Source organism: Uloborus diversus, chromosome 10 (genome assembly GCF_026930045.1).
Source record: "Uloborus diversus isolate 005 chromosome 10, Udiv.v.3.1, whole genome shotgun sequence".
Taxonomy (NCBI): domain Eukaryota; kingdom Metazoa; phylum Arthropoda; class Arachnida; order Araneae; family Uloboridae; genus Uloborus; species Uloborus diversus.
This window is the reverse complement of record NC_072740.1, coordinates 45,261,526-45,278,294: the sequence shown is the minus strand read 5'-3', so window position 1 is coordinate 45,278,294 and position 16,769 is coordinate 45,261,526. Positions and strand designations below refer to the sequence as shown.

Genomic DNA, 16,769 nt, shown 5'->3' with positions numbered 1-16,769 from the left:
TTTTGATAATATTATTTTTGTGCTTGGTTATGTTCTAAATACTTCTTTAAAAATAAACAAAAGGAATTTGTTATAATAAATAATAATATAAGAAATTAAATATTATATCATCTAAAATGTCCCATCTTTCTCTCCCCCCCCCTTCCAGACATACACAAACTCTCTGCTACTTTCAGTAAGTTATTGCCCTATAGCCAGGGCTAAGGCAGAAATACACTGCTAGCTCAGTCATTTCAGCCGAGGACTGCAGTTTCATTCTTATTAGCAATCAACAGTCAGTTTGTTTGTCACTCTTGGCTTCTTTAAGAGGTTTTACATCTCCAGCTCAGTCACTTCCTATGCTAAGCTGATGAGTGCTAATAAGCACAAAACTGCAGTCCTCAGCTGAAATGACTGAGCTTTCACTGTATTTCATGAACCTCTGCTACTAATTCAGATTTTCAAAAACTAACAACTCTGTAAAATGTATTTTCAGTTTGGTTATGTAACGAACTATGATCAGACTACCTGTTTGTAGTCGAACAAAATCTTGAATACCCCTAAAATTTTGCCAAAATTAAATCCCCCTAAATTTTTATGTATATATGTGTGTGTGTGTGTGTATATATGTGTGTATGTATGTGTATATATATATATATATGTAATACTTCCTTATACGAAGAAGGAAGTATTGCATTCGCGAAAAAATTTTCACTCAAAAGTCGACCTTAATTTCCGTTTTGCTCAACTCTGAAGGAATAGTGAGGTTTTTTGACCCACCACACGTGCATATATAACTAAGAATGTATAGACGCCCGAAATATCTATTTTGATGATTCCCGTGTTAATTACAACGAGTTTTCTCGTGACGTCTGTTTGTATGTGCGTATGTATGTCGCATAAGTCAAGAACGGTATGCCCTAGAAAGTTGAAATTTGTTATGTAGACTCCTAGTGGGGTCTAGTTGTGCACCTCTCCTTTTGGTTGCATTCGGGTGTTTCTAAAGGAGTCTTTTGCACCTTTTTGTTGGGAAATAATTGTAAATTTCGATGCAAACTCAAGTGGTGTTATAATTCGGCGGACACTTGGTGATATATCACCAGTCTTTTGGTCGGCAAAAAGTTTTTCAATTTGGCCACTGTTGGTGACATTTAGACAGTTAATTAATGAATCGCATTAAAATTGCAAATAATGGGGAAATAAACATTCAATAGGTGTAAAAGGAAGTCATGGGATGCACACATCAGTTCTTTTTTTTCCAAAAGCCCCTATTACAAGTCTGACCATTATCACTAAGGTATGGAAGAGGTGGAAAAAGAGTAAGAAATTTTTAGTTTCACTTTCTATAATACTCGAATTCTTAAATCTGTAATCATTAAAAAAGTTTCATGCATTCTAGTCTGTTTCATTTAGATTTTTTATGCAGCCCCCACCCCTCCCCTTCTGATGGCAGAGGGCTGTGAAAAAATGTTTTTGATATTTCATATTACAGGGAAACTAACAGCACAACTGGAAAAGATAAAACTGTTTAGGAGTTGAAATTCAGGGAGAATTGGTGCAGGGCTTGTAGTATAGTCCCAAAATCTTTAAAACTCTCCAAATTTTTTGAAAGGTGTCCTCAAACAAAGCCCCCATGCCTCAAAGCATATAGTCGAGATAATATCTTAAATCATCAACATTTTCATTCTTTTTAAAAGATGCAAACCACTTGTATAAAATTTGACCGATTATGGTATTCAAAAGTTGATGTTGAGTGCTTACTTGTGTTAATCATTTTAGATGTCTAGTCTACAATCCATACGACAAGTTTTAGGAAAAACTAAACGTGGAGCTTATTATCATCTGCTTTCTAATGAAGATGATTCAGAATTTGAAGATTACAAATCTGCAGGTAATGTATCCACTATTTTCTACTCCTAATAATCTATGTACGTAGGTGTTTTAAAAATTAAGATAACAAAAGTTTGGATGGGTGTGCAGATTCTCAGTATGAAAAAAAATTGTCCTGAAGATAACAAAGATGATCAGAGTTTTAAAATAGTTTCAGTAGATGGAACTAGATGTCCACTAAGAGGACGACAGGGTTTGTACCAGGTTTTAAGCTGAATTCAAAAATTCTTTAGCAAAAAAGCTAAAATTGGGGAAAAGTCTTTAGCAAAATGCTAAAATTCAGCCTTGCCATCTTTGAAAAAGTAAATGAACAATAAGTAATATTTATAAAAATTTAAAATGAAAAATTCAGAATTGTTCTTAGTATTGAAAGAGCACACTTAAAACAAAAACAAAAACAAAAAAAAAAAAAAAATGCATTTATTGGGGGATATGCCATTAAGATGAAATATTGTTGAACTGAATTGAGTTTATACATGTTATAAGATTTATAAATAAGATTAAGGTCAATATCACCGTGCCTTATCTCTTTCTCTGATGGTGCATCTACTTTCCTCCTTCCTTTTCTTATTATATTGGAGCAAAAAAACAAAAATGCCTTGTCCCATTTTTGCAATGTGGGTAGTATTTTCACATTTTGCGAAAAATGGAACTGTAGCGGAAACTCTGATTTGTACACATCCTTACCAAGGGTGCCCATATGCAAAATTTTAAGGGGGAGGCTCAGATATTTTATTTCCCCATGGTTTAGCTGGATGTTTTCCCCATAGAAACCAATTTCAGTACAGATTAAGAGTTATTAAAATTTGACATTTTTGATAACTTATTTATTAATTGCTAGAGAAGAAATGTTTTTATATTTTTGCAAAGAAAAACTTACTAAAAGCACAGAAGTTCTCATTTCAAAGGGGGCTTGAGCCCTCATTTGCCCCTCCCCCATATATGGGCCCTTGATCCTTACAAGTCCATTACTTTTACATTTGAAGGGATCAGTGGATAAAGGTGTTAACTGACATTTAAAAACGAGTTTTGTTGATGGATGAAAGTTTTAAATGATTATGCTTCATATAAGCTAGCATTAAAAGTCCTATTCTGTGTATTTCCAGAGATTCTAGACGATAAAGGTGTTATCTAACATAAAACCGTAAATTTTCTAGTGGTTAAAAGTGTTTACGTATGTTAACACCTTCATCCACTAGAGGGCACCGTTTTTCATAGAGTTAGCACCGTTTTTGATTCGGACGTTGGCAGCAAACAGCTGTTGAGTTGATTCCTCCTGACTGATCTGTTTGTTTACAGTACTTTCTGAACGTGATTTAGCTATTTTCTTGTAATAACCTTTTGCGCTTTATTGTGATAACTAACATAAGATACATTTTGTCAAGAGAAATAATGTCAAGGGCAAAGTTATTAGTTAAAATTGCCAAAAGCATACTTCACAAGAATGAAGAGAATGATGAAAATATTGCGTAACATGCTAGCATGTAATGGAGCAGGGGTGCACACAGGGGGGGGATTTTTTTTCCAGATTTTTTTTTTCTTTAGAACTTGAAATTTTGGGACGAAAAAATATTTAAAACTTATTCAACAAGAAATAGATGCGTTAATAATACTTCTTTCATGTACTCTTCAGGGCCGTCGCCAAGAGGGGGGGTGCTACACCCCCCAGTTTTTCAGAAGTGGAGCCGCCAATTTCATTTTAGTGATAACGAACGAAGAGAAAGGGAAACTCTTCATTGTTTTAAAAAATTAAAATAGCAATTATAAATGAACAATTGAAATAATAGTGACAAAAAGTATTTTTCTGTAAAATTTGAATAGAAAATGTAAGTTTAAAATACAATTTAGGAACATCCATGAATCTCTTTTGTTAAGAGTATCGGAAATGTACGCTTCAAACATTTTTATTAATGCAAAAAAAAAAAGTATTCAGTACAGTACACTCTTCACTACGCCGCAGAATGGGTATGTTTGCCTAGTCAGAAACTATGAGCTCGGCTCAAATTAAAGTATTGTGCATAGAGTAAAATTAGCATAATGAGAGGGAGCAAAGGTGACAAAACTAACATGGTGCACGCCTTGTCTCTCGGTGGCCCTGGTTATACAAAACTATGCTTCATGGTTCTTCAGTTAAAAAGAAAAAAACATAAATAAATAGGACAGCTTCATTGGAACAACCCATAGGATAGGGTTCGCCGAAACAATTCTCATATATTTTTTTTTTTTTGATGAAAAATATTGTCCTGAAAATCATTGCTAAGTGGAGAAAAATGTATGGGTTGCCGAAATAAATTTGAAATAGAGAGAGAAAAAAATAATAACAGTTAAAAAATGCAAAGAGAGATTCAAAGTATTGTAATGAATACTCACACTAAAAGTTTTAAATTTTTGAAAGTAAAAATCGTAAGTAAATCATAGCTTGATCAAAAGATGCAGATAGAATATTTAAAATAAAATGAAGTGGAAGTGGAGACCTAAGGTATCGTAGAAAATTACCACATCCGTTCAAAATGTTATAAGTCCTTTTTCCAAGCCCGCAAACGCTTGTATTGCAAGAAAGCAAAAATATTAGGGGGAAAATTGAAAGTTTTGTTATGGAAAATCTAAGCAAATAATCTTGTTTGGAAAAGGAAAATTAGAAGAAAATATTACCACAATACGTTTATCAGTAATTAAAATTGACAATGAAGATAGGAGGGAAGTAACCAAACTGAAACGAAGAGTGGGGAACTCCAAACCCTTCTTTTTACATCCCCAAAGCTGGCCTGGAAGTGAGTTTTTAAAATTTAGGTTTTGAAAAAAATCCTGGAAAAATGTTCTCAAACCCCAAAGGGGAAAGATCTCCAAAACCTTCTACCCCTCTAACAGTATTAATAAATCATCTACGATTAATTTAATTGAATTTCAATTTTGAAAATTTGCCAATCTCTCCACCCATTAACATTAACAAAAATCGTCAAAAATTGTGGCTTCTACGGATCGAAATTTTTTTCGATAGAATGTCTCTCTCTCTCACCAACATCATCGAAAAATGTCTTAAATCTCGCTTTTAGAGCTTCAATTATGAAACATTTCTGGTCACGAGCCCCTTCAAACCCCCCCCCCCCTTTCATCGAAGGTTGGCTTAAATTAAGTTTTCGGAGCTTTGATTTCAAAAAACTGGCGGTGCACTAAATTTTAATAAAAAGTCTACAATAGCGAAGACTTCGAAATTTCAAAAAATTTCGGGGGGGGGGGGGAGGCTGCATCTCTCCTCCTCCTAATATCACCATAGATCGTCTAAAACTGCATTTTTCGAACTACAATTTTCAAATTTTTCCCGGGGGAGAGCTCCCGGATCCCCCTTTATGTGCCACAATCACAAATAATTCACAATTGGGAATGCATGCTTAAAGTTTGCATTTTGAAAAGTTATAGAACGATGACCCTGAGTCTCTTCCTCCCTTAACATCACCATAGATCGTCTAAAACTGTGTTTCTCAAATAGCAGTCTTGAAAATTCCCTAGGGAGAGCCCATGGATCCCCTCTTCTGAACATAATTAAATATAACGTATGATTGTGTTGGGAACTGAAATTTGGAAAAATTATCGGGAGAGGCTATCCTGGAAGTCCTCCCCCCTCCCCAAAAACTTAAAATATAGTTTAAAACTGCGTTTTTATGTCTTCAAATTGCGAAATAATGCAAGAAGGTAGCACTCCGACACCCCCTAATTCTGATTGAATATTATAATTAGGATTATTTATATTGCTAGCATTAAGGTCTAGTAATATGACTATCCCTGCTAAACCAGAAGCCAAATCTTATCTCTCTCTGCATATTGGAGGATGCATTTGAAAAAGTGAAGGGGCCGCCAAAAGCTCACTCCCCCCCCCCAGTGTTTTGAAATAGCGACGGCCCTGGTACTCTTTTCAAAATTTAATGACCGTGTCTCTTTTTCAATTAAAGGAGCATCACGGACGGCATGGAGTTGGTGTTCGTTTCAAAGCTGGATCAGACGATTTGATTTCTTTTCAATATCCTTTAAATTTTCTGGGAGTAGCACAATTCTGCATACTGAATACGTGTGACAGTGATGAGAGGGAGGGAGGTCAAAAATGTTTTATTGATTGATATAATTCTGACCAGTATGCTCCAGTCTTTCATTGATTCATTTGCACCTTGACAATCGTTAAGAACTAGTTTTGAAGTTTGCGAATTACATATTTTTTATCCCTCCAATCGACAATTTATATATTTTCTTCATTAACTAGCGTAAACTTATGAAGAATTTTTCACTTCACTTTACTCCCATCTTCTCTACCATTTTTAAACTGATTGTTTCAATTTATCATTAGATGATTTTTATTAAAACTTTCAGTGATGTTGGTTTTTGCTGATGGAAGTAGAACAGTCTGTTCTTAAGATGTTTAAATTATTTTTCGTAAATCATATTTACTTTCTTCACTATCTGATATGTATAGAAAGATATTTGATTCGTTAAAATTTCGAGTTCTGATTTTCGATGTTTGCAGAATAGCTGTATCCATTTTTGAGGATTTCCGAAAATATCTGTCATGGTGTGTGTGATCCATCTTTTTTGGCTATGCGACTTCAATTTTGGAAAACTTCCAGGGGAGCGCCCCCACTGTAACGCCAGAATAATACCCTCTTTATCATCAAGAGTCATCTAAAACCGCGTTTCTAGTAATGCAATTTTGAAAAATTTATAGGAGAGAGCCCTGATTCTCCCCTCTTTCCTTAACACGATCAAGGACAAGCCTAAAATTGCGTTTTTGGAGTATCAGTTTCAAAAAATTGTCGGGGGAATGGCACCGAAATTCACCTTTCATTAACATTATCAAGATATATCAAAACTAAGTTTCTAAAGCTACAAATTCGAAAATTTAGGAGAAGCGCCCCTTTCCCTCCTCCCCACTCTTATCAACATTATTAAAAAGTCGTCTTAAATTTGGTTTTTAGGGCTTCAATATTGAGAAAATTCCGGGAAAGCTTCCGAAAACTCTTTCTTAACGTCACAAAGGTCGGCTACGAGTACGATTTTAGAACTTCAGTTTCAGAAAACTGCTTGTCCCCCAACCATAGATAGCGTTTTTAAGACTTTAATTTTGAAAATTTTCCAGGGCAGAGCCCTAGGATCTCTTCTTTCCTTAACATAACCACAGATAGTCTTAAACTGCATTTTTAGAACTACAATTTTGGAAACAAAAGAAAGCCATTGTTAACACAACGATAGACTATTTACAATTGCGCTTTTAAAGTTTCAATATTGAAAAATTACCGGGAAGGGTTCCACCAAACCTTTTATTCCCCTAACATCACCAGAGATCGTGTAAAATTGTGGTTTAAAATTACAATTTCGAAAATTTTCCGTGGGAGAAACTCCCCGGACCCCCTATCTAAGTGACAATAAATTTCCGTTTCACGGTTCATATTGTATACATCTAGTAATGGCTCCATCCCAAGCCAGAAAGTTGTCCCTGTAATTATTCATACGTTTGAAAAAAAAAAAAATAAGGTGTAGCAAAATTCAGGGGTACCCAAAACTTGTTTACTCAAGGTCCACGTTTTAAAATTAGGGAAGGCAAGGCAGGTCAACAATCCAACAAAATTTCAGTTCAAATGGTATTTGTTAGCGCTGCCCCCCCCTCGTGAATTTGACTGGAAATTATATACAATAAAAACTGTTATGTTTAATCCAATTCGAAAGCGAGAAATTTTTTTTTTTGGGGGGGGGGGATTTGCGCCATTGAGCTTGGGGGGATGGGCACCCCTGTAATGGAGCATATAAAGTTTCCCAACAGAAAGTTCACATTATTCCAGGTGCAGCTATCCTCACAGAAAATACCTTTCCCCTCTTCTTAGTATCTCAAAAATGTATGCTTTATATATTGAACGATGTAAGAAAACTCACCTACGAGAAACCTTTTTTGTTAAAGAGTAGACATACAAAAGTATATTTAATAGCGAATTTAACTTGTCCTTTTCACAACCAAGAAGCGATACATGTAGCACATGTGATTCCGGGAATATAGCCCAGTCAATGAAGGTAAAAAAATAGGCTTTGTCGCAACTAATTTAGGGAAAGCTGAATTTTTGCAGGATGTTGGCAAATAAAGTATACACTAAAAAAATACAAAGTCCCGACCCCCACCCCTCTTGCTTTCTCCCCCACCCCCTCCGAAACATTGCAAGAGCAATGCTATGATTATACGTTTTTCGTGTCGCAACTAATTAGGGGAAAGTTGAATTTTGGCAGGATGTTAATACATAAAGTATACACTAAAAAGCCACGAAGTTCTGACCCCCTCTTGCTTTCCCCCCACCCCATCCGAAACATTGCAATAGCAGTACTATGATTATACGTTTTTTGTGTCGCAACTAATTAGGGGAAAGCTGAATTTTGGCAGGATGTTTGTACATAAGGTACACACTAAAAAGCCACAAAGTCCCCACACCTACCCCTCTTGCTTCCCCCCCCTCTTCGAAACACTTAGACCATCAAGAGCAGTAGTATGATTATTCTCTTTTCTTTTCGCAGCTAATTAAGAGAAAGCTGAATTTTTGCACGATGTTAGTACATAAAGTGTACACTAAAACCTAGGCAGTCTCGACCCCAACCCCTCTTGCTGCTCCCCCACCCCCTCCTTTCGAAACATTGCACACTGATCAGTTCAGTACTATGATTATACGCGTACAGCTTGAAAATTTATGATGTTACCGGGGTGTTCCTTTTTGTATTTCACTCCTAACAATATGATAAACCAATGGTGCCCAACCTAAGGCCCAGCTGCCGTATCCGACCCGCGAAGCTGATCTGTGTTGCCCGTTGTTTTGTGAAATGTTACAACTGGAAGAGCACGATTAATGACAATGTTACAAATTTTTAGCCAAATATTTGGAAATTGGTTTCTGAAAACATTGTTGGGACCACTGTTATACACAAATTATGAAACATACACTTTTTTTGTAGATTGCTCAGTTTCACCATTTTACCAACTTAATCATATGCAGAAATCTCACAGCAAAAACCAAAAAGTAACTTCGACAAATTAATAGCTTTTTATCATTACATCTTAGAAAGAAATGTTTGAACAAAATTTATAGATAATAATATGATAATAGTCATTTTCTTGAAATGAATCAACAATGTAATGATGTTCACTAAAAGTTTTTACTACCATAATGGAATTATTTGTTACAAAAGTTTATAATTCGTTTGTGTCAGCGATAGTCTACAATATAATGTTAATGCTTGGCTAACTATTTAAGCTTTAAATAAATCAGGAATAGTATATTTGAACTGATTATTTTCTCGCAACGGATATTATAAACGTTTAATATTACTTTTGGTTTTTATTTTTAAATCTTATATAAGAGGCCATCTTCTAATATTTTGTTGGTTTGGTCCGAAATATTGTTACAGTGCATTCCACTACACTGTCCACACATGGACGTGCAATCGAACCTAGCTTTACGACAGATACAGTTTGAAACACATAATCTTTTCAATTGCAAGAAACTAATTGGAGAAGTTCACTTGAAGCAGATGTAATCTTCATGAACTTAGGAATCAGTTTGTTGCATGAAGTATAATGCCAACCCCACTCTTCTGGGGGAAGTTTAAAACCTAACCAAGTTTGAATCTGGTGTTGACCCTAAAAACTCTGGTGGAAACCTTAAAAAGATGTTGAGGAGTGACATCTGAAGTTGGTGGAAGTTTTGATAAATCAAAAGTGGACTTTAGGGACATTTTTGTGATTACTTGCTTTTTACAAACCTTTATTCAAACTTAGTTAGGTTTTAAACTTCCAGCAGAAGAATGGGTTTGGAAATATATTTCAAGCAACAGACTGATTCCTAAGATCATGACAATAACCTCTCTGTTCCAAATGAAATTCTCCTACTAATATCTTGCAATTGTAAAACATTGTGTTACAAAGTGCAGCTGTAGTAAAACTGGGTTCGATTGTAATCTATGTGTGGACACTGGTGTGGAATGCATTGTAACAATATTTCAGACCAAGCCAACAAACTGTTAAATGACCCCTTATAAAAGAAATATTGTAGTTATAATAACTTGATGCTTTTTTTTTGAATGCAACCTGTTTTTCAGAAACCAGTTGCTGTATAGTCCTCGAGTTGTAACATTTTGCAAAACAACGGTTCACACTGATCACTTTCATGGGCCGGATGTGACCCGTGGGACGTAGGTTGGGGGTACGATCACTTTCATAGGCCGTGGTCCCGTAGGACGTTATAGCACCACTGGCTTATAATATTGTAAGAAGTCAAAAAAAAAGGAATACTTCGGTATCATCATTAGTTTTCGAGCTGTAAGCGTATAGTCATAATACTGCTAGTGTAAGGTTTCGGACGGGGTGGGGGGGGGGGGAGCAATAGCGGTAGGGACTTTATGTTTTTTTTAGTGTATACGTAGTATATCAACATCTTGAAAAAAAAACAGCTTTCCCCTATTTAGTTGAGACACGAAAAGCGTATAATCATAGTACTGCTCTTGCAATGTTTCGGAAGGGGGGGAGAAAGAGGAATGGGGGTCGGGACTTTGTCTTATTTTAGTGTATACTTTTTGTACTAACATCTTGAAAAACATCCGCTTTCTCCAAATTAGTTGCGACACGAAAAGCGCATAATCATAGTACTGCTCTTGCAATGTTTTGGAGGGGGTGAGAGAGGGGGGAAGAGTGGTGGGGGTTGGGACTTTGTACTTTTTAAAGAATACATTATGTACTAACATCCTGCCAAAATTCAGCTTTCCCCTAATTAGTTGCGACACAAAAAGCGTATAATCATAGTACTGCTATTGCAGTGTTTTGGAAGGGGTGGGGGGAAAGCAGGAGGGGTGGGGGTCAGGACTTTGTGGCTTTTTAGTGTGTACTTTATGTACTAACATCCTGCCAAAATTCAGCTTTCCCCTAATTAGTTGCGAGACGAAAAACGTATAATCATAGTACTGCTCTTGCAATGTTTTGGAGGGGGTGGGGAAGAAAGCAAGAAAGGTGGGGGTCGGGACTTTGAATTTTTTTAGTGTATACTTTATGTATTAACAACCTGCAAAAATTTAGCTTTCCCTAAATTAGTTGCGACACAAAACCTTTATTGACTAGGCTAATAATGATGAACATGAAAAGAATTTCAAAGCTCATTTCGAGTCAATCAAATTTGATAGGAAATATGCAAAAAGTAATAATGGTACTGCTTTCATTACCGTTGACCTACAACTGACTATGCCATTGCCAAAATTAACATCAAAATCCTTTTACTTGCGTCAGATGTGGTTCTACAATCTAGGAATACATATAATGTATAAAAATGTAGCCAAAGCCGTATTTTGTACATAAACTGAAGACGTTGCCCATCGAGGAAGCTCAGAAGTCTGTAGTTCAATTTTAACGGCAATAGAAACAGATGATGAGCTGAAAACAAAAGACGGTTTAATAATATGGAGTGACTCTTGTGCTGGTCAGAACAAAAATTTCGCAATGATCTGCCTCTATCAATTCCTTATATTGAAAGGTTATTTCAAACCAATGGACCACAAATTTCTAGAAGTGGGACATACATATCAAGATTCAGATTGGGGTTTTGGAAGAACTGAGAAGGTTCTTAGAAAACACGGAAGGATATATAACCAGACCAGTATCGGAATATCATCCGAAGTGTATCTCGAAAAAACAAAGTGATTGATATAACAAACCATTTCCGCCATACTGAAATGCTTGCAACAATGTTAAATTTGACAAACAAGAAGAAAAATTGTCTACAAGAGAAAGTTAGGTTTAAGGGATGATATCAGATGGATTCGGGTTGAAGAATATGGATCTTATCTTTATAAGGAAAGTTATGATCAATCTTTGCCATTTAAAAGAGTAGCTTTACTACGAAACAAGAAAATAGCAGGTGCACTAAATACTAGTATTCGTCTTCCTAGAAAAATGGGTAAAACAGGAACTATAACAAAGGAAAAAGCTCAAAATCTTAAAGAGCAACAGAAGTTTGTTCCAGAGGAACATCAATGGTTTTACAGCACTGTTATAAATGGAAATGTTACGTAAATGACAGTAAAGCTTATAAAAAAGTTTGTTTACTTTATTTGGTTATTAAATCAAGAATATTGCGTTTTTTTTTCTTAAATTTATAATTCAAAAAATGATTCAGATAGATGTTAGTGTATTTTATTACTATCATCCATTGACATGGTTGAAAAGTTTGATCCAAAATTTAGTGGATAAAGGTGTTAACTAACAGAGTTGGGCTATAAAATTCAATAAAATACTAAAATTTTTCATTTTCCCAGAAAACAATTGTCTGTTTTGGAAAAAGATTATGAATTAAGCCAGCATGCTGAAGATAATAAAGATTCTGATGGTTTGAATCAAAGTTTTAATCTTAAGAACAATGACACTGATAAAATATTAAATGTTTCAAAACAAAAATTGGGAAAATCCCCAATTAAAGAAAATTGGAAAGTTCAGATCAAATAATATCAAAAAAATATCTTCTGAAAGTAAGACTGAAACAACTGGTGAAACACTTTTTAAGATTCAAAAAGTTTAGTTTCCTAATTTTGAACTCCGAATGTTAAAAAAATAATGATACTGACCAGCTAGCCCGACTTGTGAGGCATGAAAAATTGTGATATTTTAAAGCTCCTATTTACGTGATAAGGAAATTGAAAAAAAAAAAAAATTGTACAAGATAAAGGCATCCTTGCAAGGTAACTGACCAAAACACTGTGAAAAGTTTTCAAACTGATAATGCTGAAAACATAAAGGCCTTTTTTGAATGGGATGAAATAAACAGAATGCTAGCATAAATAAAAGATTGTATATCCAGACAGAGAATAGGAAGAAAGTCAAAACATCTTGAAAGGTTGATTCTCTGCAATTTTAGGGTTTTATATAAAATAAACAGCACGTAATTCCTATTTAAATGCAAATTTCATTAAATTTGTTGAACTTAGGCCAATTCTTTGCATACTGGCAGGTCAGAGTGGAACTCGTATGGTTTTTTGTAGTAAGTTAAGTTATTTTAAGTATTTTAAGTATTCTCGTATGGTTTGTTATGCTCCTTCCCCTAAAATATGAAAATAGCGATCAAGATCTATCTTATACCAATAACATAAAAATTTAGAGCAATTCTACTTTCAAACTTCCCCCCACATTTATCAGTACTAAACAACACATTAAGAAATATGAAATTTTGAGAAAGAAAAAAATAATTAAATGAAATAACTCCCTACTTCCCCCCCCCTGTTCACAAACATACATAAGAGCTCCAAACAAGAAAACGCTCTTGTAATCAGTTACTTGACATTAACCAAATCAATTGTGGCAGAAGCGATGTAAGTAGCAAAATAAAAAATTTGGAGATAACCAGTAGACAAATGGTAGGTGAAACTCTCCTCTGTCTTGGGGCGAGAGATCATACTAGTAAACCTGGTAGGTGCTGCTGTACAGCATGATTTGTAAAAAAAATCAATGAAAGAATACCTAGGAAGTTATCTTTATGCGTATTTTACTCAAAGCTTGAAAATGTCCACTTACATCCCCTTGCTTCTCACTGCCTCAAATAGAATATATTTCATGCCTTGGATATTTCATTTACTTAAAACAAGCTGTATTATGTGGTGATAATATTTTAGATCCTACTATACCATGGTCAATGAAATATTTCTTTGTGAACTTATTGTGAGCCCATCTTGAAACTTCTGCTGACATTTCAGTAATATATGAACATTTTTCACAAAAAAAAGAGAAAATGAGGCGGTGCGTTTTGAAATTTAAAACTTAAAATTTAATATGCTGTTAACTTTTTTAAGAAATTTCAAACTTGTTATGCTGCCTGTTATTGAAACGGCCATTAAAAAGGCTGTCAAATAACACTTGTTTACGCTCTCTTTTTTAGTTAGAAATTATTCTAAGTTATTTTGAAACTTTGATCATTCATGTGTCTTGCACTTTTCGGTACTTTTACAGCTCTGTATCTTTAAAACTGTTATGTGTTTTTCAAAACAAATTTCCAATTTTTGTATGTTTGTATAAACACATACCAAATTTCATCAAAATCAGATCAGCTTTGCTTTGCATTTTATTGACCCAAAACTATATTTGTTATACATATTTCTATTCATTAACTCTTTAATATATCAATAATACTTATTTTTTTATTTACTTTTCCACTAGACGAATTTGATTCAATATCCAATCACAAGGATCATTCCTTTAAAGTTGAGGACAGCACAGGACTTGAATCTTCTTTTCATGCATTATCAATGGTATGTTTTTATTACTACTTATTTGAAATAATGGGTTACTTTTTTCTGTGATAATTACTGTAAGTTAAGAGTTCCATATGTGTAACAGTGATTGAAACTACTTAAACCTCAAGATTTGCAAATGATTACATACCTATGTTCAGGGTTACAGGACACATCCTTTTCAAGAATATTCTTTGGACCTTCATTTCCTCTCTCACTAATTTCTTTCTTCCTTCACAATTTTCCATTCTTCTACTTTGTTTGACAATATAATCTTAACTATAGAATAATTTCTTATGGTACAGTTTGCCACTTTATTAAAAATTTTACTGCCTTTATTTTAAAATAACACTCAAACAAATCAATTATTTCTTAGTCAAGGGTTTAGTAAGAGCAATGAAAATAATTCTTTGCTGGACACAGCTCAAATTTTGCCAAACCACTAACATACACATGATACTTTAACAGCGCCAACTGCTACGAAAAAATTTTATTTTTTACGAACAAAAACTTAAGTTATGAGTCTTTTCGTCCATAAGCTCACTTATTTTGCATTGAAAAGGGGGTTCTTGTATCCTCAAAACATGTGAATGCGGTTATCTGCAATTTTAGGTTGTTATTTATATTTTTTCTAATTTAGATTTTCGAATGCTGGTAGCTCTGCATTTACAATAGCTTAGCTTATAGTGAAAAAAATTATCAATGTGTTTTTCCCAAACTTAAGATGCCTCTTGACAACATAGGAGTCGAAAGTAAACCAATACCTACAGGCTTTAAGATTTTTAAAACCTGGTTCAAGGTACCTTTGGGATCACTAGTCACATTGATCCTATTTACATTTTTAAAATGTTCGATAAAATGTTGAGTGTATGTTGTATGAATATTGAGGGAAAATTGTTTTATTATTTTCTTACTGGTAAACAGGAACTTGAAGGGTAAAAAGGGAAATCTGTCATAAGTACCCCTTCTTCCCCCACATTGATTTTTTTTTTTGTTAAAATGCTTTTTCTTTTTAAAAATGGCTTCATGAATGTATGAACTAAAGAAAAAAGTAGAATTTGTTTTATTTTTATTCTTCCAGGGACAAAATAACAGTAAAGTTAAAACTATTAGTTCAAAACCTGTTGTAGATGTTCCTCCTTTACCAAAAGTGTCAGCTGAAGTCCTTCGTATGGCTCGAGAAAGACATCAAAAGGGTCTTATGCATCCATACATTTTCCAGATATTATCACAGGTAAGGCTTTAAACAGGACTTTCTATCACATTGAGCCATTGTTTTAAAATTTGTCCATGTATATCATTGCTTGACAATTACTTTTGAAATAACTATCTATAAATTTAATAAATAAAGTATGAATGGAAATAAATATAGAGTGAGTTAAAACTATACAAAATTAGCATTTTGTAAAAGATGACTTGGGAGGACTTTTTGATATTCTTATGAATTCATTTTACTTGAAATGAATGGATCTGAGCTCACATCAGTGCAAGCAAAGCACCCCCCAATTCATGACAGAGCCTAAAATTAAATCAAAAAAATTATTTAAAACAATATGTTATTAGTATGTAATTGTTTTTTGTAGTACCTTATATTTATATGTATTTTAGAATTATTATTTTTCTTTAAACTTTTATGAAAGCATTAGCTTCATTACTTATTTTTCTTTTATTAGCATTATTAACTTTTTGTGAACTTATTTTTTGTAAGTATATAATTCAGAAGTGAAAATACTCATTAATCTGTGTACCAGCCGTAAGTCACTTTCCTTTTTTCGGACCAATTTTAACTAGGCATTTTTGAGCTATATTAAATTTGTGACATTACTAAAAAAATTATGAATATAAAATAAAAAAACTAGATTATTATATTATATATAGTAGACCATCATTTTACGCGAGGGATACGTTCCATGGAAATGCCGTGTAATTCGAAATCACGTAAATGGAGACAATACTAGTGTTAAAATAGGGGTTTGGTTCCGTAGATAACAAAATACTTTATTCTAGTGATGGCTAATTGTATAATAAGTTTAATGTGTACTTATATCGACTTTTGTGCACAACATGCGTTAAGAAAACATAAATTAATTTAGTGTTCTGTTTATAAAGAGGAGCTGACTATGATAGTCTTGGCAGTTATTAAGAATTTTTCCCTGTAATTCTTTGCAGAGCATTAACGCATCCATGATCACTTGCGTCATTTCCAGGAGAGAATCTTCCTTCACTAACAAATTAGATCATTTCTATTGTCTAGGAATGGCTCAAAATTTTCAATGTCAATGTTTTTGGTTGTGCATCACCGACGTCGGTATCCTCGTTGGTTTTGGCCTCCTTTGTCGCTCCTAAAAGCTCTTCTTCCAGTGAGTTCTGAACTGTGTGAGTTTAATAACTTTACTTCTGGAAAGAGCTGTGGAACCAATCGCATAAAATGTCTCCAGTGGCCCAAGCTTGATTATTAGCATGCCAAAATGCAGTTGATTACACATAATCTGCAACTTTTAGAAGTTTGGATTTTGAAAGAGGGAAAATTTTATCTGTTTGCATTGCCGCATCGGCGTAAAACTGAAACTCATCCGCGTAAAATAAAATCAAGGTGACAAATCTTAAACAGCGTGTAATCA

At 34.2% G+C, this 16,769-nt stretch overlaps 1 protein-coding gene across 1 annotated transcript in view; it reads left to right on the top strand.

Annotated features, from left to right (window-relative positions):
* LOC129231839 (constitutive coactivator of PPAR-gamma-like protein 1 homolog) overlaps window positions 1-16,769 on the top strand; it is a 107,520-nt gene that overhangs the window by 42,012 nt on the left and 48,739 nt on the right. The window contains exons 6-8 of the mRNA XM_054866222.1: window positions 1,759-1,870; window positions 14,075-14,166; window positions 15,230-15,382. Of these exons, the coding sequence (XP_054722197.1) occupies window positions 1,759-1,870; window positions 14,075-14,166; window positions 15,230-15,382 (357 nt within the window). The remainder of the gene's footprint in view (window positions 1-1,758; window positions 1,871-14,074; window positions 14,167-15,229; window positions 15,383-16,769) is intronic.